This window comes from Rhinolophus sinicus, linkage group LG06 (assembly GCF_036562045.2).
Source record: "Rhinolophus sinicus isolate RSC01 linkage group LG06, ASM3656204v1, whole genome shotgun sequence".
Classification (NCBI taxonomy): Eukaryota; Metazoa; Chordata; class Mammalia; order Chiroptera; family Rhinolophidae; genus Rhinolophus; species Rhinolophus sinicus.
In genome coordinates, this window is record NC_133756.1 from 16,376,122 (window position 1) to 16,401,540 (window position 25,419).

At 47.3% G+C, this 25,419-nt stretch overlaps 1 protein-coding gene across 4 annotated transcripts; it reads left to right on the forward strand.

Moving 5' to 3' along the window:
* The first annotated feature begins 328 nt into the window (after positions 1-328).
* Positions 329-18,007, forward strand: KIF2C (kinesin family member 2C). 4 transcript variants are annotated; one of them, XM_074334613.1, is made up of 21 exons: positions 329-523; positions 1,388-1,482; positions 4,191-4,292; positions 4,458-4,506; positions 6,706-6,828; positions 7,892-8,014; positions 8,565-8,665; positions 9,289-9,384; positions 9,858-9,912; positions 9,999-10,161; positions 11,373-11,463; positions 11,729-11,792; positions 11,871-11,962; positions 12,775-12,917; positions 13,709-13,913; positions 13,995-14,105; positions 14,899-14,966; positions 15,297-15,402; positions 15,495-15,608; positions 17,095-17,218; positions 17,348-18,007. In XM_074334613.1, the coding sequence occupies exons 1-21, from the start codon at positions 460-462 to the stop codon at positions 17,425-17,427; spliced, it is 2,169 nt and encodes a 722-aa protein (XP_074190714.1). In that variant the 5' UTR covers positions 329-459; the 3' UTR covers positions 17,428-18,007. The 4 variants fall into 4 exon arrangements, with proteins under 4 accessions (XP_074190714.1, XP_074190715.1, XP_074190716.1 ...); XM_074334614.1 differs by lacking the exon at positions 7,892-8,014; XM_074334615.1 differs by lacking the exon at positions 1,388-1,482 and having other exon boundaries at positions 392-523; positions 17,348-17,467.
* The last annotated feature ends 7,412 nt before the right edge of the window (positions 18,008-25,419 follow it).

A 25,419-nucleotide genomic window follows, 5' to 3' on the forward strand; every position in this document is an offset into this window, starting at 1 on the left:
CCAGAGTATCTAATTTGTCCGCGGTCACCGAGCTACTGAGTCCAGATTCGAACCGATGTCTGCAGGACCCCAGAGCCCTCACGCAGACACCATACTGAAGTTTCTCAGTTTGGGGGCACACACCAGTACAGAGGAGTTTTGGTATCGCGTCGGGACCGAGAACACTTCGGTCCCGCGGGCTGGAGAAGTTCCCAGCAGACCCCGCGCTCGGAGTCGCCGCCAGCCGAGTGGGCGGTCCCCGGCGCCGGAAGACTGACAGCCGACTACGTGTCCCAAAAGGCTTCGCGGGACGACGCTAACTGGTGGAAGTACGGCCGGCCACCGCGTGATGACGTTTCAGAAACGCTAGCGCGCGGGATTTAAATTGCGGCGGTTTACTCGGCGTTAAGACCGTAGGATTAGCAGAGTTGTAGCTTCTTTCCGTTTTGAGTTTTTCACCGGTGCATCTGCGGACGGCTCATGGACTCGTCGCTTCAGGCCCGCTTGTTTCCTGGTCTCGCCATCAACATTCAACGCAGTAATGGTGAGGGGCGGGGTCGTGAGGCCAGGGGAACCCGTGGGCTGTGTGGCGACTGAAATTGCTGCCCCTCTCCGAACGTCAGAACCCTAAGACACTTTGGGGGATTTCCCCCACACTCCAGGTCTGGGTCTCTGCTGTGGCAATCGGTCTTCCCTATGCAAGGCCAGGGGTCTGCACTGGCGGTGGGTCCCTTCTCTGTCCTCCGGGAGTAGGCGGGGCTCCTCCACGTCATGGACCTTCCGGGGAAGTTACGGTTGCTAAATTCGCATAACCCCCAAAAAGTTCTCCCTTGAAACTGCCCTGCTCTTGTAGGAACCTCGGCTTCCTGGCCCCTCTACTCTCATATAAAGATTGTGCACCTGCAGTATTTTAGGCACCGGGATTCAGAGTAATGGAACAGACCAGATCCCTGCTCTTCAGAAGCTTACAATGTCTCTTTTATGGTTAATAGCCACCGCAGCTCTCTCAGGTCTAATACCTGTGTCATGAGGAGAATGGTCAGACATAACCATAAAGAGTGAAGTAGGGAAAGCCCAGGGCGCTATAGCCTCAGTGCTGCATTGAAGGACAGTTCACCTGAAGACTAGAGTGACTCCCCTTCCCAAATATACCTTCACTCCACTGTAGACTCTCTTTTGAGTGGGGCTGAATTCTTGTCCCCTGCAACTCAGTTTTAAGACTTGTTCCCTGCCTACCTCACTATGGGATGTCCGAAGGGTGAAGTACCAGGAGGTTGTTTATCTCCTAGTGTTAAAAAGAAGAAAAAAAAAAGGCAGCTGTCCATTTTTCAGGTCAACTCCACCTTGAGAGTATGTGGGAATCCTAAAAGTGAAAAAGAAGGGTAATTCTGGACTTTTCATGCTATAGGCTTAGTTCACAGTGCCTGTGTAAGGACTGTGAATTTGGACAAAGCCTGTGTTTCGGTGGAATGGACAGAAGGAGGTGCCACAAAGGGCAAAGAGGTAGGTTCTATGAGTATGCCTCCACCACATGTAACACCTTCCTCCCTAAAAGATCTGTGTGAAAATGGAACTTGTGAGAACCTTGTTTTTGATGCTGTGTTCTTCTCCCTAATCTTAAACTCAGTCCTCTTTGGATGCATTGGGATTTTATTTAGTCAGGCCTGTTCTACATTGAAGTAATCAACAGTTTCTGGTGTGTTTGTAGAAAGCAAACTGCACAGAATCCTAAAACTTTGCTCATCCATACGAGCTTCTGAGTGTGTATGATACTTGTTTGGGGAACAAAATTGATAACCTCGTTGAGAAGACAAAAGTATGTTTCTGAAATGCTAAATAACAAAGCAACTTGTGATGAATGGCACAGATAAACAGCAGCTCAGAGGTAGAACTCACTGGGGATGAGCTGGCTTGTGGGGCTGGGGCAGGAAGGTTTAGCAGATGACCCTCATGGGGACTAATGAAGAAGTTGGCTCCAGGCAGCAGGAGACTCAGGGTGCTGGGTCTTCATCTCCCGCACTAAGGTGTTTCAGATTTTATTCTGCAGGCAGTCGGGGACCTTGGAAGGATTTTCAGAAGAGGAGAGATGAGAGAAATGACTACGACATTTATGTTTTAAAGGCATTGTGATGTGGTGAAGAGGTCACCGGTCTAGGAGTATGAAAATCTGGATTCTAGTCTGGCTCTGCCACTTCTTTATATGTTCCTCAGGCATATTTCTGTCCCTCTCAGAAATTTAGTTTGCTCATCTATAAAATGAGGATGATAATATCCATCTCATTGGGTTGTTGTGAGGATTTATTCAACAAATCCTTTTGTACTGGTTCCAAAATGCCAGACAGTGTGTTTGGTTCTGGGGATACAGGAGTGAGTAAGACCTGGTGTGGGGACAGAGCCCCAAAGAGCAGTTTCCAGGCTCTCGGCCTCACATAGAAAGGTGCTGGCTCAGGTAGTGAATGGCCATCAACTGTGATTGGATGGCCATCAGCTGTGGCTAGTTGGCCGTAAGCTGTAACCAGTGAGCCATTGGCCACTAATATAACTGCTGTGGCTACGCTAGCAGAAAATGGGGGCTAACAAGAAGATGGTGGCTGAGCTAGCAAGCCGGATTGCAGATAGCACGGCGGATTGCAGCTAGCGAGGGGAGTCGATCAGTTGGCAGAAAAGCGGACAGCAGGTTGCACGTCGTGTGAATCCAGCCTCCAGTGAGACTATAGTGATGTGACTCCCCTACCTATGGCTCCGTGGGTGTTCCTTTTTGGCCTCACCATATCCTGCGTGGGGAGCGGGAGCTGAGACCCCACAGGCTGCCCTGCGTGATACCTGGACCCTCTTTCGTGGAGCTTAATGAGATAACACATGTAAAAGGCTTGCTTAGCATGGTGAGTTATGATAGGTATGCAGATATTTAGATGGTATACTTGAGAAATGAAAGGATTGAGTACATTATCTGCCCTTGAATCAAGAGGTTCCTAAAATTTCTTTCAACCAGCTGTTAGCAGTTCCTTGTGATTTGTTTTTGTTTTGTTTTGTTGTTTACAAATACAGTTCTTATTGGGTCTCACTCCAGCTGAGACATTACCTGTGGAATAAGGTCCAAACTTCTTAGTGGGGTATTCAAAGCCTTTTTAAGATCTGATCCCAATCTACCTTTTTCTGTGTACCACACACATCATATCCTGTGCCGGGGCAAATGGGGCAGGTCCCCACTCTGACCATGCCTAGTACCTTGCTGCCTTCACACTTTCTTGTTCCTTCTCCCTGGGATGTTCACTCTGAATCATCAATGTGAGAATCAGTTAATGTCAGAACTGATTGCATGTGACTTCTGATTAGCCCTTTGTGCATGTGACTTCTCTGCCCCATTAGAATGTGAGCTCATTGAAGGCAAGAGCGATAGATTTCTTAATTTATCTTTTAATACCTTCTTCTGCCTTATTTAAGTCTAATAAATGTTTGCATAAGCCAGTTAATAAACATAAATATAAGTAGAAGGTAAAGCTCTTACCCTGGTGAGAGCTCTCATCATTGCTTCAGTTCTGTCACATTTCAAAATACAAATAACCAAGTTGATGCTATTTTCGTGTGTTTGAACCTGCTGTGAAGTGTGCTGATAAACTAAAGTTTGAGTTGTTCTTAGAGGGTTTCAGGACTCTGGTGATGTAAACCCAGAATTGTGACCTCATTGCAGGCATGAGCAAGACACTATGACTGCGGAAGAAGTTTCTGGGCCCATTAGAAAATGTAGGTAGACTTAGGGTAAGGTAGCAGCTCTCGGGAACTTGTCCCTGCTTATAAGATCCTGAAGGGCCGTCCATTTTGACTATCACCAGTTAGAACTTGATTCCTCTTCCGTGTCAGCCAGCAAAGTGTTCGGGGTGCTGTTCCCAGCAGGACCCCACTGCCCAGCAGAACAGTTGGGAAGGCAAGTGGCCTAGACCTACTGAGGACTACTTGACTGTTTGCCTGCCTGTCTTCCTCCTCACCTCGTTCTCATCACTGACATCTACCATCAGCTTGGAAATCAGAAATCAATATCCATCTAGATGGTAAACCATGACTAAGGAATAAGTATTTGCTTATAGCTGTTAGTACTTAAGTGGAGCTTAAAATTGGTAAAGTCTGAATCTAGGGGTAGCCTTGGTTGCAGAGATGCAATTAGATTGATCAAGCTATGTTGTTTCACTGAAACTTTTGCTTGCTCCTTGCAGATTGATTTTGATGATGTGGCGGCAATAAACCCAGAACTTTTACAGCCTCTTCCCTTACACCCGAAGGACAATCTGCCCCTGCAGGAGAATGTAACGGTTCAGGTTGGTGCCTTCATCTGGCTGCATCCAGTGCTCCGGAGGATTCACTTGGCTTGTTGGCTCTTTGCTGGGTTGATTTCTGGGACTGCTTAGGACTTCAGCACAGCACATGGTTCCCTTGAGAATCGATAAGAGCCATATATTGTGGTGGTTTGCTTTGTTTTTCAGAAACAAAAACGCCGATCAGTCAACTCCAAAATTCCCGCTCCAAAGGAAGGTAAATGGCTTTCTACTGGCTTATTGTCTTGGGGTTGTGCCAGCAATGGTGTTCCCGGGGCTCATTGCTCCAATATAGCAGGTGGCTTCTCTGTGGGTTGAGTCCCGCTTTGTCTTCCAAGTGTCTTTCTCAGTGAGGAAGCATCCCACCTACAAGAAGGAGGAAATGGGAGTATTGGTACAAAGATTCAGTTATGTAAGATAAATAGGTTCTGGAGATGAATGTACAGCATAAGGCCTATGATTAATAATACTGCATTGTGTACTTAAAATTTTACTGAGTGTAAATTTTGAGTTGTTCTTAGAGGGTTTCAGGACTCTGGTGATGTAAACCAGATATTATTTTAGTGCTCTTACCACAAAAGGAAAAAAAAAAGCATAAAAAGGGAGCGGGCAGAAACTTTTGGGGTGATGGGTAATTTTATAGCATTGATTGTAATAATGGTTTCATGGGTGTATACTTATCTCTAAATCTATCAAATTGTATACATTAAATATCTACAGCTTTTTGTATGTCAATCATACCTCAAAGCAGTTAACAAAAAAAAAAAGAATCCAGCCCTCCAACCTACAGTTCTTAGGCCAACCTCTCAGGGACCTGATGCATTTGGGAAATTTGCTGACTGGTCTAGAAGTTTTTGCTGTAGAATCCAGAGCAGTCATCAGCCATTGGCATGCTTGTTTTCTTTCCTTGAGAACAATGTGCCTAGGAGTGAAGTGGTGAGTAGGCTATGAGAAAAGCTAGGTCTGGGCTGTTTAGAAGTATAGTCGGGGGTGGGATGGACATCTGGGGGTGGGATGGCATGGGTGGGATTTGAGCAGTGCCTCAAAGTCTAGGAGACTTGGGCTTTCTCAGCAGTAGTCAGCATAAACCTACTTTGACTACAATAGTCTGTGACCATAGGGTGTGGCTGTAGGCACAAACTGCCCAAGAAATCCAGCTTATTGTTCAGAGCCAACTAGACCTGCATGGCCTATCCCAGTCCAGAGGTTATCACTGTCCTAACATGATCCAGCCACCTCAGGGGCCAAGATAACTACTTGGCCGGAACCTCAGGTTCCTGGGGGCCCAGGGGGAGAGGTGGTGCAGTTGCGAGCTTGGGTTGGACACGAGTGATGTGGTGCTGACCCTCGCGCTGGCAGTACCGTCTGGGCCTATAGGAGAGATGGGAGTGGCAGCAGTCTCACTCCACATGCATGAACCCAAAAGATAATTGCCACAGCTCCTTTTAATGGAAAAAAATCTTAATAAAGGTGCGTGCTATTAAACAGTAGCAATGAAACACAAAATTACCAGTCTTTTGGGAAATAGGAAATTGTAATAATTTATGCTCTTACGAAAGACATGGATTATACAGAGCCATCAAATCAGCCTAAATGTAGGAGACTTATAATTTCAGTATAAGTTGATCTTTGCCTATATGATACCTAGTTTTCTATTTCCAAATTTGTGACTTCTTTCATTTTATAGGTTAATTGTTTCTCTCTTACGGAGGGAAACTATATAGATTGATAGAAATTGACAAGCATTCAAATATAACTCAATTGTTTCTCTCAGTTAAGCATTCTTTTAAGATTCCAGAAAATCAATGTAGTTGATCCCATGGGTTTCTGATGATGTGGGCCAGGCTTGGCTTTGGAAAGCATCCTGGAGCAGTGGGAAAAGCCCCGACTGTGGAATCTGACAGTCCTGGGTTTGCATCCTGGCTCTGACACTTACAATTGAGTGATATTGGGCAAGCTGCTTAATTTATCTGAGCCTTAACGTCACCTTCCACGAGATGAGAGTACTGATATTTACCTTCTAATGTTGTTTTGAGATATGAGAAGGTTGTTTGTAGAATGGTAGGTGCTGCTGCTAAGATTAATAATGCTTTTTTTCCGGGATTAGGTCTGCCTCTCCAAAAATGATTTCAGATTGGCTGTGGGTCCCTCCATTTACTCAAGACAGATGCTCTTGTGGGAGATATACCTGTCCTCAGGAGCGCTCAGATTTGCAGAATGTGAACAAATTCATTTTGGGGTCACTAGTACTTAGCCTTTCTAGTTTTTCCTTTCCTCGTGCGGAAGGAATGGGAAGTTGGTGGGCTCCTTTCCTGGTGGTCAGGACCCATCTCACCGGCATAGAATCTTGGAGGGTTGCCCCCATCGGCCCTCCTGATCATGCTGCCCTGATTGGCTGCTGCCCCCGGTTCTCCAGGTCTCCGAAGCCGCTCCACTCGCATGTCCACTGTCCCAGAGGTTCGCATCACCACTCAGGAGAATGATATGGAGGTGGAGCTGCCTGCGCCTGCAAATTCCCGCAAGCAGTTTTCAGTTCCCAGTGAGTAATGGATCTGTTCTCCCTGTTTGAGGCCCTGGAGCAGCAGCTCACACCTGTTGCCCTGAACCTGTTGGTAATGTCCTAATTCCTGTACTCCCCTGGCTTCAGTACTGTCCTCCCGCTGCCCCAGTGCTCCCTTATCTGGAAATTAATCTCATTTTACTTTTTTAACGTTATTGAAACATAATGTACAGTATATACAGAAAAGTAAACATATCATTGAGTAAACATATCACAAACTGAACACACTCATGTAACCAACACCTAGATCACACAGAGCATTACCAGCACCCAAAAGTCCCCCTTAGGCTCCCTTCCAGTTCCTAAGCCCCCAAGGGTACCTATAATCCTGATTTCTGAAAGCATAAATTAGCTTTTACTCTTTTTGGACTTTATATATATGGAATTTTTAAAATATCTTTAATTGTCAGCTTTTATTAGGTACATAAAGTAGATGCAAATTTTATAAGATACACAATCATTACATCGTACGTATATCAAATTCAGCTCTAATAAAATGAAGGGAAACAAGAGTCACGACCAAGTATGGGAGGTAAAGAGTCATGGGTTGTACCTTTCTGGGTTGAATCAGTGTGGTTAGTTGTTGCTCAGGTTCCCATTATTGCTGGCTTTTCTGTCTTTGCTCCCGTTAAGGTTCCAAGGCACAGCTGGTCCCCCTAGGTTCCAAGGCTTTTGAGAAATCAGAAAGGCCTAGCTTTTCTCCCAAATGAGTAGAAAGGGCTGGCGAAGAACCCACACTTGGGTCAAGTCTAAAGAGTTCAGGCCTTTAAAGGCTTTTCCCTTCGTGTGTGGAGCCCACACTGAGCTACTCAGCACCCTTGTAAGGTTTTTTTTGTCCCCAGGATCCTGCCCCTGCAGGGATCCTGGTCAAGTTCAGGCTGTGGGCTGAGGTGAAGAGAAAAGCCCAAGCTCTGCTCATGCTGTAGGAGCCTACGCCCTTGCTGAGCTGGGGGTCAGCAGCCCTCCTCTTGGCCCATTTAGGGCTCAGCTGAGCACAGCTGCAGTATGCCTGCCTGCTCCCCTGACTCTTGTTCCCCCACAGCTGGTCCCCCTAGGCCCTCCTGCCCTGCAGTAGCTGAAATACCATTGGCGATAGTCAGCGCAGAAGTGGAAGAACAAGTCCATTCCATCCGAGGCAGCTCTTCTGCAAACCCTGGGAATTCAGGTAGACACTCTGAGCTGTCTGCTGCCCTGTTCCCTGTGTAGGAAATATAGTTACATCCTGTCTCAAACCCGGCCTGCCTTGGCACCTGTGTTCAAACTGTGTTTGTCACATGAGGGCAGGTTTCCCTATGGCCATGGAAACAATCTTTCATAAGAGGTGACCCTGTCACCAGAAGCTGGCAGGAGCCTTCTAATGTAATTGAGGTGTCGTCACAGCCATAGTCTTGGCTGATACCTGAAGAACAGTCCAGAATGACCATCAAGACAAAGCAGGGATGGTTTCACCTCTTCTGGTTGTTGAGAAAATGCCACAGAAGTGTGGAGAGAGCTTGGTTAGACCTGGAGTGCTCACGTTAGCTAATCTTTACTTTGTGGGTTTGGCCATCCCAAGAATCACATGTACTGCTGCTTCTCCTTGCATATGGTGATTTAAGAGCAAGGGTCTAGAGAAGGCCTAGTCCTAGGAACAGTCCAGGACTCAGTACAACAGCCAGGGAAGATCAGGCTGGCTGGCCTAGACAAGTAAAAGCATGGTTTTTTCCCCCCTCTAGTTCGGAGGAAATCATGTATTGTGAAGGAAATGGAAAAAATGAAGAGCAAGCGAGAAGAGAAGCGGGCCCAGAACTCTGAAATGAGAGTAAAGCGAGCTCAGGTACCTTTCTTGGGCAAGGGTTTTTGCACAGGTACCTTTAACTTCAACATTAACGGCAACATGGATATGGTTGGACCCCAGCGTTACTAAGACTCCAATTCTGGTATCCAAGAAGCTTAAGTGGTGTCTCCTCAGGATTCTGAGAACAAATAAGTCAGGTGTTTTTCTGAAGGCCCTCAGAGGAGGACGACTTCGTGCTGATGTCCAGGGGGCGTGCTTATCCCATAGGGCCTTGGCCAGCAAGGCTGCCGGGCCCTTGCCTGCTTCCCCCACCTAGTTGTGTGTATGTGGCGGACGTGCTGCAATGGAGTGCCACTTTGGAGCATTTCCCCTTAGTTGGATTAATTGCCCCGGGGAATCCCAGCCTTCTGATCTCCTAAGATGTGGGACAGTGGCCCTCGCCCTTGTTCCTAGGGTGGTTTGGAGCATGCCTAGGGCCCCCACCAATCTCTATTCCCAGGGCCTTGTTCCTGAGTTCTCAGCCTAGAGCCAGGGTGAGATTGTGTGGGGCTTAGTCAACTCGGATGGGCCATGTACGCATAGTTGTTGCTTCTGCTTAGCACTGAGGCCTGAAAGCACTTACCTCTAAGCAGTCATTTCCATTTTGCTCTTGTCCCAAACAGGAGTATGACAACACCTTTCCAAACTGGGAATTTGCCCGGATGATAAAAGAATTTCGGGCTACTTTGGATTGTCATCCTCTTACTCTGACTGATCCTGTAAGTCAAGCCAAAGGGCTTCTCCCTCTCCTTCCTGAGTAGGTGTACAATTAAGAGACAGAACACTTGTCTTGAAGGGTGTAAGAGCATTCAGGAATCGTCACTCACCCTTGGGGGTTTTTTAAATATCCTGTGGTGGGCTGGAGCTAGTGAGGCCTGGATGGGAGAGTCTGATTTTAATCAACTGCCTTCCACCCCGATCCTCCCGTTTCCATAGGGTAGCCAGATTCTTATTAATAATCATGAAAGTGGGCTGAAATTTCCTGTAGGCAGTGAGAAAACTGGGAAGAAAATTCAGAGCTACCCTCTCGTGCTCAAGAGTAACTAATGGGGGAGGCAGGGTCCTAGTGTTAGATCTTGTCTCCTGACTGGGCCAGATATGGGATTAGGAGGGGCGGGGGTTCTGGTTAAACTTTCCTTTAATACTGTCCTAACCTTTTGTTGGTTTGTTGTCTTCTCTCATCCCCTTGAAGACTGAAGAGCACAGGATATGTGTTTGTGTTAGGAAACGCCCGCTGAATAAACAAGGTAAACTCCATTCAGTCAAAAAGAGGCTTTGGACTGAGTGTTCCCGTGTCTAGGGAGCATCCCCTGAAAATGCTTTCCTTCTGCAGAATTGACCAAGAAAGAAATTGATGTCATTTCCATTCCTAGCAAGTGTCTCCTCTTTGTACATGAGCCCAAGTTAAAAGTGGACTTAACAAAGTATCTGGAGAACCAGGCATTCTGCTTTGACTTTGCATTTGATGAAATGGCTTCAAATGAAGTTGTCTATAGGTTAGTCTCTTGCCTCTTTTTTCCCTCCTTCCTCTCCCCACCCTGCTCCCCTTTTGTCTTTTCGATGCAAGACATTGTGGTAACACTGCTCACAGACATGCTGAACTCTGAAGCCTTTCCTGGCCTCCTCTCCAGTTTTCTTTGGATCAGCTATCACATAGAGGGGGCTCTGGCTCCTGGTTCCAGGAAGGTCCCGTTTCGGCTGCCATGTGCCATTTTGCAGCTTCAGTGCCCCATCCTTTAATGGATCAGAAGTGAGGTACCGTGTTTCCCCGAAAATAAAACCAGGTCTCACATTAATTTTTGCTCCAAAAGACGCATTAGGGCTTATGTTCAGGGGACGTCATCCTGAAAAATCATGCTAGTGCTTATTTTCTGGTTAGGTCATATATTCCGGGAAATACGGTATAATCCATTGCACTGGGCTGGGCTGCACAGGCTCTAGGGGTTCTTCCAAGGTCTTAAGAAGCCACCCCATTACCCACTAGACTTTGCTTAACAGACTCAGCAAATTCTAGGACTGCTCTGTCCAATATAGTGCCCACTAGCTTCATGTGGCAGTTTAAATGGAAGTTAAAATACAATTAAAAATTCAGTTCTTCAGTCACACCAGCCACATTCCAAGTGCTCAGTAGCCACATGTGGCTGAGAAGTGGCTACTCTTGAACAGCACAGATATAGAACATTTCCATCATCACAGAAAGTTCTATTGGACAACATTACACCAGAAGTTGACAAACTCCTGGGCCAAATTTAGCTCAGAATTCCTTTTTATGTGGCTTTCAGACTAAGAATTGTTTTATATTTAGAAAAGTGTGACAAATCTATGTGGACCACAAAGCCTAAAATACTTTAGGCTCCTGCTGTAGAGGGGTTCCTCTGATCTTTGTAGTGTATCTTATGCTAGAAGTTGGCTGCTAAGCTCAGGCTTTCCTTTTGTGTCTCCAGAGTGAGAGGACGGGCTGGTGGCTCAGAGTGTGGGCCAGCAGCATGCTCTTGGCAGGCCAATCCAGCCCTCTCCAGTCGGGTAGGGAAAATTTCAGATTTGTAAGGGGCTGGGATCGGGTGGGACCACTTTGCAGCAGAGGCGTGCTGGTGCTTGGAAGGAGGCATTAAGGCCCAGGAGTCCTGCAGCGGAAGGGCGCAGCAGGACTGTGTGCCACGGCGCACATTTTGGGGAGAGAGAAACACTTCCCTGTCCTTTCTCCTAGATTCACAGCAAGGCCACTGGTACACACAATTTTTCAAGGCGGAAAAGCAACCTGTTTTGCATATGGCCAGACGGGAAGTGGCAAGACACATGTGAGTATTCGGGCATGGCAGGGAGCGAGCCTGCCCTTAGTGCAACACTAGGTCCCTGAAAATGAAGGCAGTGAGTTTCTTGCAGAAAGTCCCCTCAGTGTAGATGCCCCATCACCAGATACGCTTGCTGTGTCATGTGCAGGGAGAGGCCTTACCAGATCCAGCCTCCTGGCTTTGGTGTGGGCCACTGTGGTGATGGAGCCAGTAGTGCTCTAGCCTCGGCCAAGGGCCCTTTACCAAGGTCTTCTATCACTTCCCTTTGCAGACTATGGGCGGTGACCTCTCTGGGAAAGCCCAGAATGCATCCAAAGGAATCTACGCGATGGCCTGTGAGTATTGTGTTCTGCCACAGTGGGGTCGGGCACAGAAAGGCAGGTTGCTTCCTTAATCCAGGCTCTCGCCTACAGCCCGCGATGTCTTCCTCCTGAAGAATCAGCCCCGCTACCGGAACATGGGTCTGGAAGTCTATGTGACATTCTTCGAGATTTACAACGGGAAGGTAGTTGGCAGGGAGTCCATTCATGCTGTCGGGGCCCCTGAACTTTCTAAAACCTTGAGGTTGGCTAGACATTGTAGAAGCCAAACAACCTGTGGGCTGTGAAACCTTTGGGCCACTCTGCCCTGACATGTGGGTGGGTAGGGGGTCATCTGATGGTGGGATGGAACCCCAGCTCAACCAGTATGGCAGGAATCCTCAGGGCTCCCTCTCAGAGGTGAGGTTCTCATTGTGTGTGCCCTGTGCTCCCTCGACCCACCTCCTTCATGACTTTCTCTTCTGATTACACACATTCATTCTCATGTTCATATCGATCGTCCCTTCCTTCCCCTGTGTGTGTATAAATATATATATGTGGTATATAATACACACATACGTACACACACCTATACTTCTCTATACTCTGTTTTTGCAGAATTGCTTTCCTCAGGGCAGGATCTAAATAATAATGCCTAACGTTGATTAGTAATATGACATTATGTGCTATGCACTATTCTAAGCCCTTGTTTCAATCCATTTATTCATCACAACAACCCGACAAGGAAGTATTACTGTCACTATTCTGCAGATGAGAACTAAGCCTAGAGTGGTTAAGTACTTGCCCAGGCTCACACAGCTAGTAAAGCAGCAAGCATTGCATCAAGCTGAGGCAGCCCGGTTCAGAACCCGCGTGCACTGCCGTGCTGGCCTGTCCAGCCCCGCCCCGCCGTTCCTGCTGCCAGCCCTTGTCTAAGCTGGGTCAGGCCCTGAAGGAGGGAGGAGTCGGGGGTGCCCGGCACCTGACGGCCTTGGCCTTGTTTCCCTTCCTGGCACAGCTGTTCGACCTGCTCAACAAGAAGGCCAAGCTGCGCGTGCTGGAGGACGGCAGGCAGCAGGTGCAGGTGGTGGGGCTGCAGGAACACCTGGTGAGCTGCGCGGACGACGTCATCAAGATGATCGACGTAGGCAGTGCCTGCAGGTCAGAGTGCTGGCAGGGGCCGGGGCCGCCTTCACATGCCCAGGTCAGGGGACAGACTGGCTGCAAGTCCATTGTGTGTGCTCAGCGTGGTCAGGGCTGTGAATGCCTCTGCGCTAAGGGTCTCAATGGGGCAGATGACCCAGGCCCATCAGGAGCAAGTCAAAGTGTCTTAAGTCTAAGCACAGCAGGCTTTATTCCCAGACTCTTAGCCCGAAGGCAGGCTTCCTGACTTCTCTGCGTCTCTCTTTGCTGTTCCCCCTCTCTGTGGTGGGACCCAGGAGCTCTGCGTCTGTTCTAGGCTGGAGGTGATGAGGTATCAGCCCGTCACTTGAAGTAGGGAGGCGCCCTTCCTCCAGGGCCCTCCCTAGGCGTGGTGCCGTGGAGTGCTGGGCAGCTAGTGGAGGCCCAGGGAGCAAGCTGCCCTCTGCAGTGCCATCAAGTTCTGTCAAGTTCATGACAACCCCTCGTTCCCTGGGTCCCCTGCAACTGAGGCAATTCACCTTTCCCCATGTCTTGATGGGCCCCCAAGTCTGGCCAAGTCCCTAGCACAGAATCCAGTACTTTGACTGCCAGGAAAACTTACTAGGTCCAGAGCTGGAGGGAGAACTGCTGCCGAGGGAGGACAGAACAGAAGTCTGGGACAAAAAGACACAGGACTTTTAGAGTCCTGACGTGTGTCCCTCTCTTCCCAGAAAACTCATTGCTGTGGACTGGGGTGGCTTAGACTGGGGTGCCATGGTGGCTGGTGACTTCAGAAACTCATAGCCTTCCTTTGCCCTCCTTTGCCACAGGACCTCTGGGCAGACATTTGCCAACTCCACCTCTTCCCGCTCCCACGCCTGCTTCCAGATTCTTCTTCGAACCAAAGGGAGACTGCATGGCAAGTTCTCTTTGGTGGATCTGGCAGGGAATGAGCGAGGTGCGGACACTTCCAGTGCTGACCGGCAGACCCGCATGGAGGGGGCAGAAATCAACAAAAGTCTCCTGGCTCTGAAGGTATCAGACAAGCCCATGGAGGGAGGAAGTGGGCAGCGTGGGAGGAAGGCAGGGACCTCACGTGCACCTGCTGCCCCACAGGAGTGCATCAGGGCCCTAGGACAGAACAAGGCTCACACCCCGTTCCGCGAGAGCAAGCTGACACAGGTGCTACGGGACTCCTTTATCGGGGAGAACTCAAGGACCTGCATGGTGAGTGGGGGATGCTTAGTCCTATCCTGGGCAGGAGGCCTGGTGCCCTTGGTTGTCTGGGTTTCTAGGCTCTAACTTGTCTGGGCCTCACCCCCTGCCTTTCAGCACCAGGCTCACCTTTGCCTACCCAAGAGGGGAGGAAAGGATGTACTCCCTTTACTGTATGTCCATGCAGCTCTGGGTTTGGGGGGGTTGTTCCTTCCTTAACTGGTGGAAAGGAGGCGCCAGAATTCAGAAGGCCCTTTGGGGAAGCAGAAGAGGGAAGTCCTAGCTTCTGTAGCTTTCCTCAGGTTCCTTGGCTCCCACCCTAGGAGATAGGAAAGGGCTGTCATCTTGAGTGGCTTTTGCTCCCTTCTTTATCCACAAGCCCTTCTAGCTAGGGTCTGCCTCCTTTCCCTCCAGGGAATATCCTCTCCCCTGCCTCCTGGGGAAGATGGGGAGTTCTGACTAAGCTCTACATACACCCTTTTCCCTGAGGCATTATCCCTGAGCCTGGGCAAGCTGAGGGTCTAGCAGTAGCCACAGAGCCTTAAGGTGTGACCTTGGAGGGAGGAATGGGTCAATAAAGAGATAAAGAAGCAGGGGGTAATCAGATGCGCCTTTAAAAGCAGGGAACCAATTTTTAAGGCATCTTAATTTGCAGTGCCCATGGAGCAAGTTGCCTGGCACAGAGTGGGGGCTTAATGAGCTCTTCCCCCCAATACCATGTGGGTATCAATGTCTTGGAGAGACTCCTCCTGGCAGCCTGTCCCCACGATCCTCCACCTTTAACCACCCATTCCCTCTTTTGCAGATTGCCATGATCTCACCGGGCATAAGCTCCTGTGAATATACCTTAAACACACTAAGATATGCAGACAGGTACCACCCTATGGCCAGGTGGGGTGCGGAGGAGGGTGTGGGAGCAGGGAAAGGAAGGGCAGTGATGAGAGGGGCGGAGGCTGTGGGGCCTCAGCCCTGCTGTCTACTCTTCTGCGCTTCCGGGAATCTGAGGCTTGGCGCTTCAAACATGATGCTACAAGGTCTGTCCTAATCCCCTTGAGGCCGTGGTGGAGAGTCAGTGTACACGAGGGGCTTCGAGGCCAAAGGCAAAGCTGCTACCCCATCCCCTTGAAGCCTCAAACCTCGCAGTCTAAGGGGTGCAGTACTCTTGTGAGTGCCATGGGATCTGAGACCTTCTTGTTTCCTCAGGGTCAAGGAGCTGAGCCCCCACAGTGGGCCCAGTGGGGAGCGGCTAACTCAGATGGAAACAGAAGAGATGGAAGCCAGCTCTAGTGGAGCCCTGATTGCAGGCGATGTAAGGGGTAGGGTGGGCTCAGGCAGGACAGAAACATGGCCTGCTGAGGGAACTGGGCCATATCATTGTGTCACTCCTTTTGGCCCCCTTAGTTCTCTGAGGAAGAGGAGGAACTGTCTTCTCAGATGTCCAGCTTTAATGAAGCCATGACTCAGATCAGAGAGTTGGAAGAGAGGGCCATGGAAGAGCTCAAGGAGATCATACAGGTGGGGAGCTGGCGCGGCCCAGGGGGGCACTGGATACCCACTTAGCTCAGGCCCTCAGCTGTGCTCAGCACCATTCCTTGAACATGACCTGGACTTTGCTCCCATAGGTCTTCGGGTTGGCATGATAAGAGGCAGCTCTATACACTAGCTTTCCTTAATTCTCTACATATTCATCCAGCTATTCTTTTCCGGCGGCTAATTACCACACCCCCTTCTTCAGCCTGGCACACACAGGCTTTCCTCCATCCTCCTAGCCTGAGCTGGTCTCTCTCCTCCATGCTCCCGATTGAGGGTTTTGGAGGGTCATTTATATGCAGGAACCTTGCCTTGTTATTCAGTGAATGTTTGGTGAGTACTTCCTATATGCCAGCTCCTATGCCAAGACCAAGGACAAAAACATGAAATATGGATAGTAGGCCCTAAAGTAAAAATCCTAATTTTCTATTTACAAGCCAATTTCCTTTGAAACTCATTTAGCCTCACTGGGCCTCAGTTTCTTCATCCATAAAATGGGAAAGCCAGGATGCTTTTGTCTGAGGATTAGGTGATACGCTATTCAAACCCTCAGCAGCACCCAGCCTATGGGCAGCATTTAGTAAATGGTAGATGCTAGCACTGCCACCAGCCCTACTACGGAAGAACAGGTTGGGGCGGGGGGAGGCCCGAAAGTTCGTCCTAACAATAAGGTCCTCAGTGCAAAGCAGAAAGGAAGAGCATGGGGCGCTTAGAACTGAGGAGGGAATGCTCCCTCCCTGAAATGCTCAGGGGTACAGGGGTACAGATGTTTAAAAGGACATGGCACTTTCAGGAAGAATGAGTTTAGTCGGAGTAAAAGGTGTGAGCAGATGATGGAGGGAGATTAAGGCCGTGGCCAGGTCAGCAGGGACCTGATGCTGAAGGGCCTTAGGGTTCATCCCAGAGGCCTGGGCTTCATTATGAGGACAGTGGATGCCTTTGAGGAGAGTTCAGCGGAGCGGTGCCGGGGTCACATCAGAGCTTTGGGCATCACTGTGACCATAGTGTGGAGCCTGGTTTGCACACGAAGGCAGTGCGTGAGTAGAGGCAGTTAGGAGTAAAGAGCAGTTAGGAGATGGTTAGAAAGAGTTCAAGAGAGATGTTGGTGTTCAGACTGAGTGTGGCAATGGCCGTGGGATTGGAGTGAGGGCATGAGGTTCAAGAACCACTTGAAGGGGGGAGTTGGTAGGATTTGGGGACAAACAAGATGAAAGAAAGGTGTTGTCAGATTTGGGGCATTAGGACAGATGACATTCATTTGATGTAGAGACAGACAAGTTTGGGGTAAGGCAGAGGATGAATTCAACTAGGGACGTCTGCAGGAGAGGCTCAGGAGGCAGGGTGTGGCCAGGCCTGGAGGGGAGCGCTTCCTGCGTGGCAGCAGTATTGCAGGTGGTAGGGCCCCAGGAACGATTTGCTAAATTGGTTTAGTCACTGTTGAACTGACAAGGCCCTCTCTGTGTCATTACAGCAAGGGCCAGGCTGGCTTGAGCTCTCTGAGATGACGGAGCAGCCGGACTATGACCTGGAGACCTTTGTGAACAAGGCAGAGGCCGGCCTGGCCCAGCAAGCCAAGCATTTCTCTGCTCTGCAAGGTGGGTACAGCTGCACAGGGTGCAGCTGGACGGCGGTGCCTGTGCAGGAGGTGGCAGCTGCCCTGAGGGTTGGTGTCTCCAAGACCCCCACTAACCCCGAGTGCACCACCTCCCTCGCCTTCCTTCCAGATATCATCAAGGCCTTGCGCCTGGCCATGCAACTGGAAGAGCAGGCCAGCAAACAACTCAGCCACAAGAAACGGCCCTAGTGACAACTACAAATAAAGATGTTTGGTTTCACCCCCAGCCTTTTCACCACCTCATCCCTCCCCAGTGAACTCTGGGCACCTGGTGGGTCTAGTTAGGGCCTCAGCGGGGACAGGGTCTCAGCGGGGAAAGACCAGGTATGGATGCACTGGGGCCAGGAAAGCAGGGCAAGGGGGTCAGAGTGACATGAGACACTCCTTTTCCTCAATTGTAGCCCTGAGGGGAGCAAGCAAGGATGGGAGGAGGGAGCTCTTGGTTACCCTGTGTGTTGCCCTTCTCTCCGAGTGCGGAAGGCTCGCTGGCAGCTTTCCCTTGGTTGGCATTCTGCCCGTGTGGACTGGCTGCTGGTGGAGAGGTCGCTGGGGTTGTCCTGCTCTGGGGAGAGGGAGGTGCCTTTAGTCCACTCCCTGCTGGCTCTGGCCTGCCTTCCATACCCTTGGTCTGGGCACTGATATCTTGTATTTTAAAAGACATTTCTGGAACCTCTTCCTTCCCTGCTATTTTTATGAAGCCCAAGAGGATCCGTGCTGTTTTGTGTTTTATGTTTATATGTTGTCTAATAATAAAGAAAGAGGAAACAAATCAGCATTTTAGTGGTGTGTGGAAAGGTCCTGGGATGTGTCTGAGCCTTCTGGAACTGAAGACACAACTGCAGCTCTGTGGTGCTGATTCTGTATTCCACCCAGGAGACCAAATCCACGCCTGCAGTTAAGTGACGTGCTGAAGACTCCAGTCTCTGTCTTGTTCAGTGATGCTTACTAGGTCCCAGGCCCTCTCCTGGGGACAGGAGGTATAAGAAGAAAGGAGATAGTGCTCTGTTAGTCTGCTCGAGGCAGCTTAAAAGATTCTGTGGGAACACTGACATGAAAGCACTCGGCTTGCTAGGCAGAAAAGGATCTGATGGGCAGCTCCAGTTCTGTCTTCAGAAATGAATAGAAGTTTGCCAAGTAGACTGAGGGACCGAGCATAGCGCATGGGCAGTTTGGGACCTGGAAGACTCCAGCCAGATTCAGTGTCACGGAGCATGAATGATCTAAACGGTAATGTACCACTAAAAGGTTTTTGGCCTAGGAGCCACATAATCAAATGCGTGTTTTAGGGGCGGCCGGTTAGCTCAGTTGGTTAGAATGCAGGACTCTTAACAACAAGGTTGCCGGTTCGATCCCCACATGGGCCACTGTGAGCTGCGCCCTCCACAACTAGATTGAAACAACTATGTGACTTGGAGCTGATGGGTCCTGGAAAAACACAAATAACAGTTAAAAAAAAAAATTGTGTGTGTGTGTGTGTGTTTTAGAAAGGCCTTAGTCAGGGAGATGGGTGGGGTTGAAGAGACCAGGTTCTGGCCCTCTAAGCCTTGGTTACTTCATTTGTAAAGTAGAACATTCTCTAATTCATGGAGAGAGAATACATGAATTTGAGGTACCATTAAATAACCAAATACAGGACCTAGATTCAGAAATTTAGCTGAATCAGATGTTTGACAAACAGCACTGGCTCTGAGGCCTTAAAATCTTCCAGATACCTAACTTTTCCCCTCATCTGTAAAATGAGTCCACCAATACCCACGTCACAGAACTGAAAAGATGAAATGAAAGAATGCCACCACCCCAGGCCTGAGCACCTCACCTAGAATACCATGAGTCCCTAACGGGTCTCCTGCTTGAATTCTTGACTCCCAGTGACCCATTCTCCCCAACCAGCCAGAGGAATCTCTATAAGTTATTCCCTGCTTGGAACCCTTTAATAACATCCCTTTGCACAAAAGGTAAATTCTGAATGCCCTACCATGGCCTGTTAGGCCCTGCCTACTCAGCTCCTCCCTACCGGCCTAGTGGGAATGTAATTTGGACAGAATATTTTTGAGGCTAATAACCCAGCAGTGGAAGCCAGACTAGGATGGGATCCCTGACTGCCGAACCTGAAGTGAGTTGTTTAACCTCTGTACTGTCTGTACCTGTGAAACGGGAGTAATACTGGTATAGAGTTTTTATGAAGATTGAGTAAATATACACAGAGCGGTAAGTACAGTGTGTCCCATTTAGTAAGGGCTATATAAGCACATAAGGCCAAAGATTTTTGCTGTGTTTAATAACTACCACAATGTCTAGAATATAGGGTAAGCACACAATATATATATTTTTAATGAATGAATAAACTGCATCCTACCACTCACTGTTCTCCAACCATACTGGCCTCTATTTCTTGACTGTTTGAGGGCTTTTTTTAAATTTAAAAAAAAAAGATATAATTCACATACTATAAAATTCACACTTTTAAAGTACACAATCTAGTGGGTTTTAGTACACTTGTTTATTGGGCAACCATCGCCACTAATTTCAGAATATTTTCATCCCCCAAAAAGAAACCCCACACCCATTAGCAGTCACTCCCATGCTCCTTTCCCCCCAGTCCTATGAAACCACTAATCTCTACATTTCTTTCTCTATGGATTCGCCTATTCTGGACGATTCATATAAATGCAATCATACAGAATGTGGTCTTTCATATCTGGCTTCTTTCACTTAGGATGTGTTTTAAAGGATCACGTTATAGCATGTATCAGTACTGCATTCCTTTTGATGGCCAAGTAATATTCCGTTGTATGGCTAGACCACGTTTTAGCTATCAGTTGATGAGCATTGGGGTTGTTACTACTTTTGGGCATTATGAATAAACCTTTCAGTCCATGAACATTCACGTGCAAGTTTTAGTCTGAGCAGGTTTCAGTTCTCTTGGGTATATCCAAGTCCTTTGCCCATTTTTAAGTTGAATGTCTTGACTTTTAAGAACCCTATATTCTGAGCACTGGACCCTTATCAAATATATGATTTGCAAATATTTTCCCTCATTCTGTGGGTTGTCTTTCACTTTCTTGATAGTGTCCTTTGAAACACAAACGCTTTTAATTTTGACGAAGTTCAACTTACCTTTTTTCTATTGCCTGTGCCTTTAGTGTCAGATCTAAGAATCCATTGCCAAATCCAAAGTTGGGAAAATTTACTCTTATAGTTTCTTCTAAGAGTTTTACATGTAGGTCCTTGATCCATTTGTAGTTAATTTTTGTAGGTGATGTGAATTAGGGGTGTGAATTCATTTTTTTCATGTGGATATCCAGTTTTTCCAGCACCATTTGTTGAAAGGACTATTCTTTCCCCTATTAAATTGTCTTGGCACCCTTGTTGAAAATCAATTGACCATAGATGTATGGGCTAAATTCTGGACTTTGAATGCTATTCCATTAATCTATATGTCTGTCTTTATGCCAGTACTACACTGTTTGGTTACTATAATTTGTAATAAATTTTGAAATCAGAAAGTGTGACTCCTCCAGATTTGTTCTTTTTCAATACTGTTGAGGCTATTCAGGGCCCCATGCAATTCCATATGAATTTAAGGATAAGCTTTTCCATTTCTGCAAAAAATGGCTGACGGGATTTTGATAGGGATTGTATTGAATCTGTAGATCGCGTTGGGTAGTATTGCCATCTTAACAATATTAAGTCTTCTAATGCCTGAACACAAAATGTCTTTCCATTTTTTAGTTCATCTTTAATTTCAACAATATAATTTTCAGTGTACAAGTCTTTCACCTCCTTGTTAAATTTATTTCTTAGATATTTTATTCTTTTGGATGATATTGTAAAAAAGAATTATTTTTCTTAGGTTCCTTTTCAGATTGTTCATTGCTGGTGTGTAGAAACACAACTGATTTTTGTGTATTGACCTTGTACCTTGCAACTTTGCTAAATTTGTTTATTACCTCTAATAGTATTTGTTTTTTGTGGATTATTTGAAATTTTCTGTATATAAGATCATGTCATCTATGAGCAGAGATAGTTTGACTTCTTCCTTTCCAGTCCTTTTATTTCTTGCCTAATTGCCCTGGGCAGAATACCCAGTACAGTTTTGAATAGAAGTGGTGAGAGTGGACACCCTACTCTTGTTTCTGATCATTAAGGATGATGTTAGCTGTGGGGTTTTTGTAGATGGCCGTTATCAGTCGGAGGAAGTTCACTTCTGTTTCTAGTTCGTTGAGTGTTTTTATCATGAAAGTATTAGATTTTGTCAAATGCTTTTTCTATGTTTTGATCACGTGTTTTCCCCCTTTATTCCATCCATAAGGTATATCCTGCTCATTGATTTTCAGGTGTTAAACCAACCTTGCAAACGAGGATAAATCCCACTTGCTCATGGTGTATATAACATTTAATTCCGACTTGTGCAGAGCTTCAAGTTGAGCCGTATCTCACTGATACCAGAGCCTTTTCAGGTCTTTCCTGGCTGGTCATATCTCCACCCTGCATATGTATGTGGTCCTCTGGATTCCCAGGTAGATGTGGGAGTTTTTCAAATCTTCCTATTGCCCTGTTTTTCCTTTTAAGTGGTGTGTTTTGTTGTTGTTGTTTGTCAGCCTATTTAGCCCCAACTAGTAATGCTGCCTCAGGCATCTGTGTTGCCCCTTTTTTTTTAAACAAACACCCTAGGGATAGGGTTGGTCACAGAGTGAGCTCTGAGTGAGGTCAAATAAAGACAAGTTCTAAGAATGGAGCTTTTCAGCCAGACAGCTCAAATGGTGGCAATTCTTTGGGGATGGGGCTTTTGGGGGAACTCCAGGCCCATTCTGCCCCCTCCAATTGCTGTTTTCAAAGCCCCTGTGGAGCTGGGAAAAGGGGGTGGCATGAGGGCAAATTTAAAAGCAACAAAGATCACTGCTCCCAGATTCAGCTGTTTTTCTTGAATAAATGTTCCTTGGATTGTTGCAAGCCTTTGGTTAATTTCAGAGTTCTGGAAAAGTTGATTTTGACAATTTTGGCCAGTGTTCTCTTTACTTTTATGGAGGAGCGTTTTTTTGAAGGTCCTTACTCCACCATTCCAGAAGTGCTTACCCTTCTCAGGGCTTTTTACACTTGATGTTCCTTCTGCCTGGAACCATTAGCTCTTCAGAAGCCTCTTTTTTTCCTTTCAGGTCTCAGTTTACCCCAGGTCTCTGTTACCCGAGAAGCCATCTCAGAGTGTCCTATCTCAAGTTCACACCCCGCCCCATGATAGCATAGCATCGATTACAATCTAATCATCTTTTTCTTGTCCAGTAGAGTTTATACTTCAAGTAAGTTTTTGTAAAGATTCCCCAGGGCCTAATACCAATTATTGTTCTTAATTTCTAGTGGCACTAGTCTGCACAACTACGTGACCTTATCCAGCAGCATTCTGTAACCCAGGTGTCAGGAACAAGAGGTTGGATTGATCCCAGGTTTAAAGACTTACAGGGTGAGGAACTGGAGAAAGTAAGGTTGAGGGAGGTAAAGATGCTCATGTAGGCACCCAAAATATGATAGGAATAGTATTAGAGAGTGATAGTGAGTCAGGATTTAAAATCTAGGCACAAGTTGGTGAGAACCAGAACTGATTGATAACTGCAGTAAAGAGAAGTAGTGAGTGTTATGGTCTTAGTGCATAAGATTTAAAGTTTGGGTTTTAGGGAGGATAGAGTGAGAATGGCCTGAAATTGGCAATGAAGACCATGGAGCACACCTGTCTCCCTTCTAGAGAATAAGAGTGTAGTCATCCTCCGCTTGAGAAGGTTGACAAGGAAAAGTCCTCTGAGAGAACCAGGTTTCTGTTAGAAGGCAAAAGAAAAGGAAACATTCAGAGAAGTGGCTGACAATACAGAGGATTTTTCTGATGAATGACACAGGACATGGAAGATTTTAGGAAATGGATAGTGGCAAATTGGTTTTAGAAAAAATATAATAACCTGTGTCAGGATTAGAATGTAGGTGACAGATACAATTTAGGGGATGATTTTTTTAAGGTGACTAATGAAAATAGGGACGAGGGGCCCCTGAGCCATTCTCTACTGCTCGGGTCCGCTCCTATTTCTTTGGAGTGTACTATTTCTTCTAATAAACTACTCTTTCACCACTTTAAAAAAAAAAAAAAAAAAGAAAATAGGGACGAGGGCATAATATGATTAATGTTAGTGGTCTCAAAGCAAATGAAATGGTGGCCAGGCTAGAGTATTGGAGGGGAACAGGAGAGAGGATCTCTCCAATGGAATTACAAGGCCCCTATGACTTCTGTGAAAGCAGGAGTAGAGACTTGGAGGGCATGGTGTGGGACATGAAGAACTATCTTACTCTGATTTCAAGAGCTCCAGGGATCTCTTTTGAATATTACCCAATGGAGATTCTGATGTAGTTATAATTAGTCTATTACTCAAGTACACACACACATAATGCTCATGTGATGCAGACTGGCCCATGGGGTGAACCACTGGATTAGGTGGATAGTGGAATGAGGCCATGAGAGGTGGGGTGGGAAATACCAGTCTCATTCTCTTCCAAGCTTCAGACTCATCTTTCCAACTACTTGTAATACCAAGAATATATGTCCTAGTACAAGCAATTCAAACTCATCCTAAATTTAACTTTCTAGAATACTGCCTCTCTTTTGTTCTTTATTAGTTGGTATCACCCCACCATTCAAGTGGCTTCCCAGGGAAGAAACCTCTGTATCAGTTACTCTTCTCTCATCCTCATAATTCAGTCTATCACAAAATCCCATCACCTAACAAGTGCCCCTTGAGTCCACCTTTTCCTTTTTGTGCCAAAAGGGATTGCCTCTTCCCTTTCTTGTGGCAAGGGGCTGGGATGGAGAGATGAATGAAATACCTGCATTGTACTCTAAGATCTCTCAGTCTACTGGGAAAATCCATTGTGGGGGACAGAGCCAGGAGTGCAGTTTCCAGGCTCTCGGCCTCACATAGAAAGGTGCTGGCTCAGGTAGTAAATGGCCATCAACTGTGATTGGATGGCCATCAGCTGTGGCTAGTTGGCCGTCAGCTGTAACCAGTGAGCCATTGGCCACTAATATAACTGCTGTGGCTACGCTGGCAGCAAATGGGAGTTGGCAAGAAGATGGTGGCTGAGCTGGCAAGCACGGATTAAAGTTAGGATGGCGGGTTGCGGACAGTGTGGATTCAGCCTCCAGTGAGGCTATAGTGCCGCCAGCAAGAATATAGTAGTATGACTCCCCTATCTATGGCTCCGTGGGTGTTCCTTTTTGGCCTCACCATCTCCTGCGTTCTTACGTGGGGAGCGGGACCAGAGAATCCGCATGCCGCCCTGCATGACAAATGGCGCAGCGAGCAGGGTCTCCTGCATGACTGGGGACAGAGACCCAAAGTGCAGTTTCCAGGCTCTCAGTCTCTCAGAATGTGGAAAGGTGCTGGCTCAGGTAGTAAATGGCCATCAGCTGTGGCTAGTTGGCCATCAGAGGTAACCAGTGAGCCATTGGCCACTAATATAACTGCTGTGGCTACGCTAGCAGAAAATGGGGGCTAGCAAGAAGATGGTCGCTGAGCTAACAAGAGCGGATTGCAGAGCGGTGGATGCCGCCAGAGAGAATATAGTGATATGACTCCCCTATTTATGGCTCCGTGGGTGTTCCTTTTTGGCCTCACCATATCCTGCGTTCTTATGTGGGGAGCAGGAGCAGAGACCCCGCCTGACACCCTGCATGACAAATGGTGCAGCGAGCAGGGTCTCCCACACGACAATGACACCCATTGAATACAATAATTTGCTCAAATTGAACAATAATTTGCTCGAATATTTGAGCAGGCCGATTGAATATTTATTGAGTGCGTACTAAATGCCAGGCATTATTCTAGGTGTTGGAAAATAATAGTGAATAACATAAAGTTTCTACTCTCATGCTTATTACATTTTAATGGGAGAGACAGATAATGCGCATGTAAGAGCAATGTTAGTATCGATTGAGTAGAGAAGATGAGTGTAGCTACTTTAGAAAGCAAGCTCAGAAAAGGCCTCTCAGTGTGTGTATGTGTATTGGGGTGGGGGTGGAGTGTGTAAGATTTTGAGCAGACCTGAAGTGAGGAAGGAAGCCATGTTAAGACCTAGGAGAAGAGCATCTTCTTTCAGAGCATGAAGGCCTGAGGCAGAAACAGCAAGGTCAGAATGCCTGTAGTT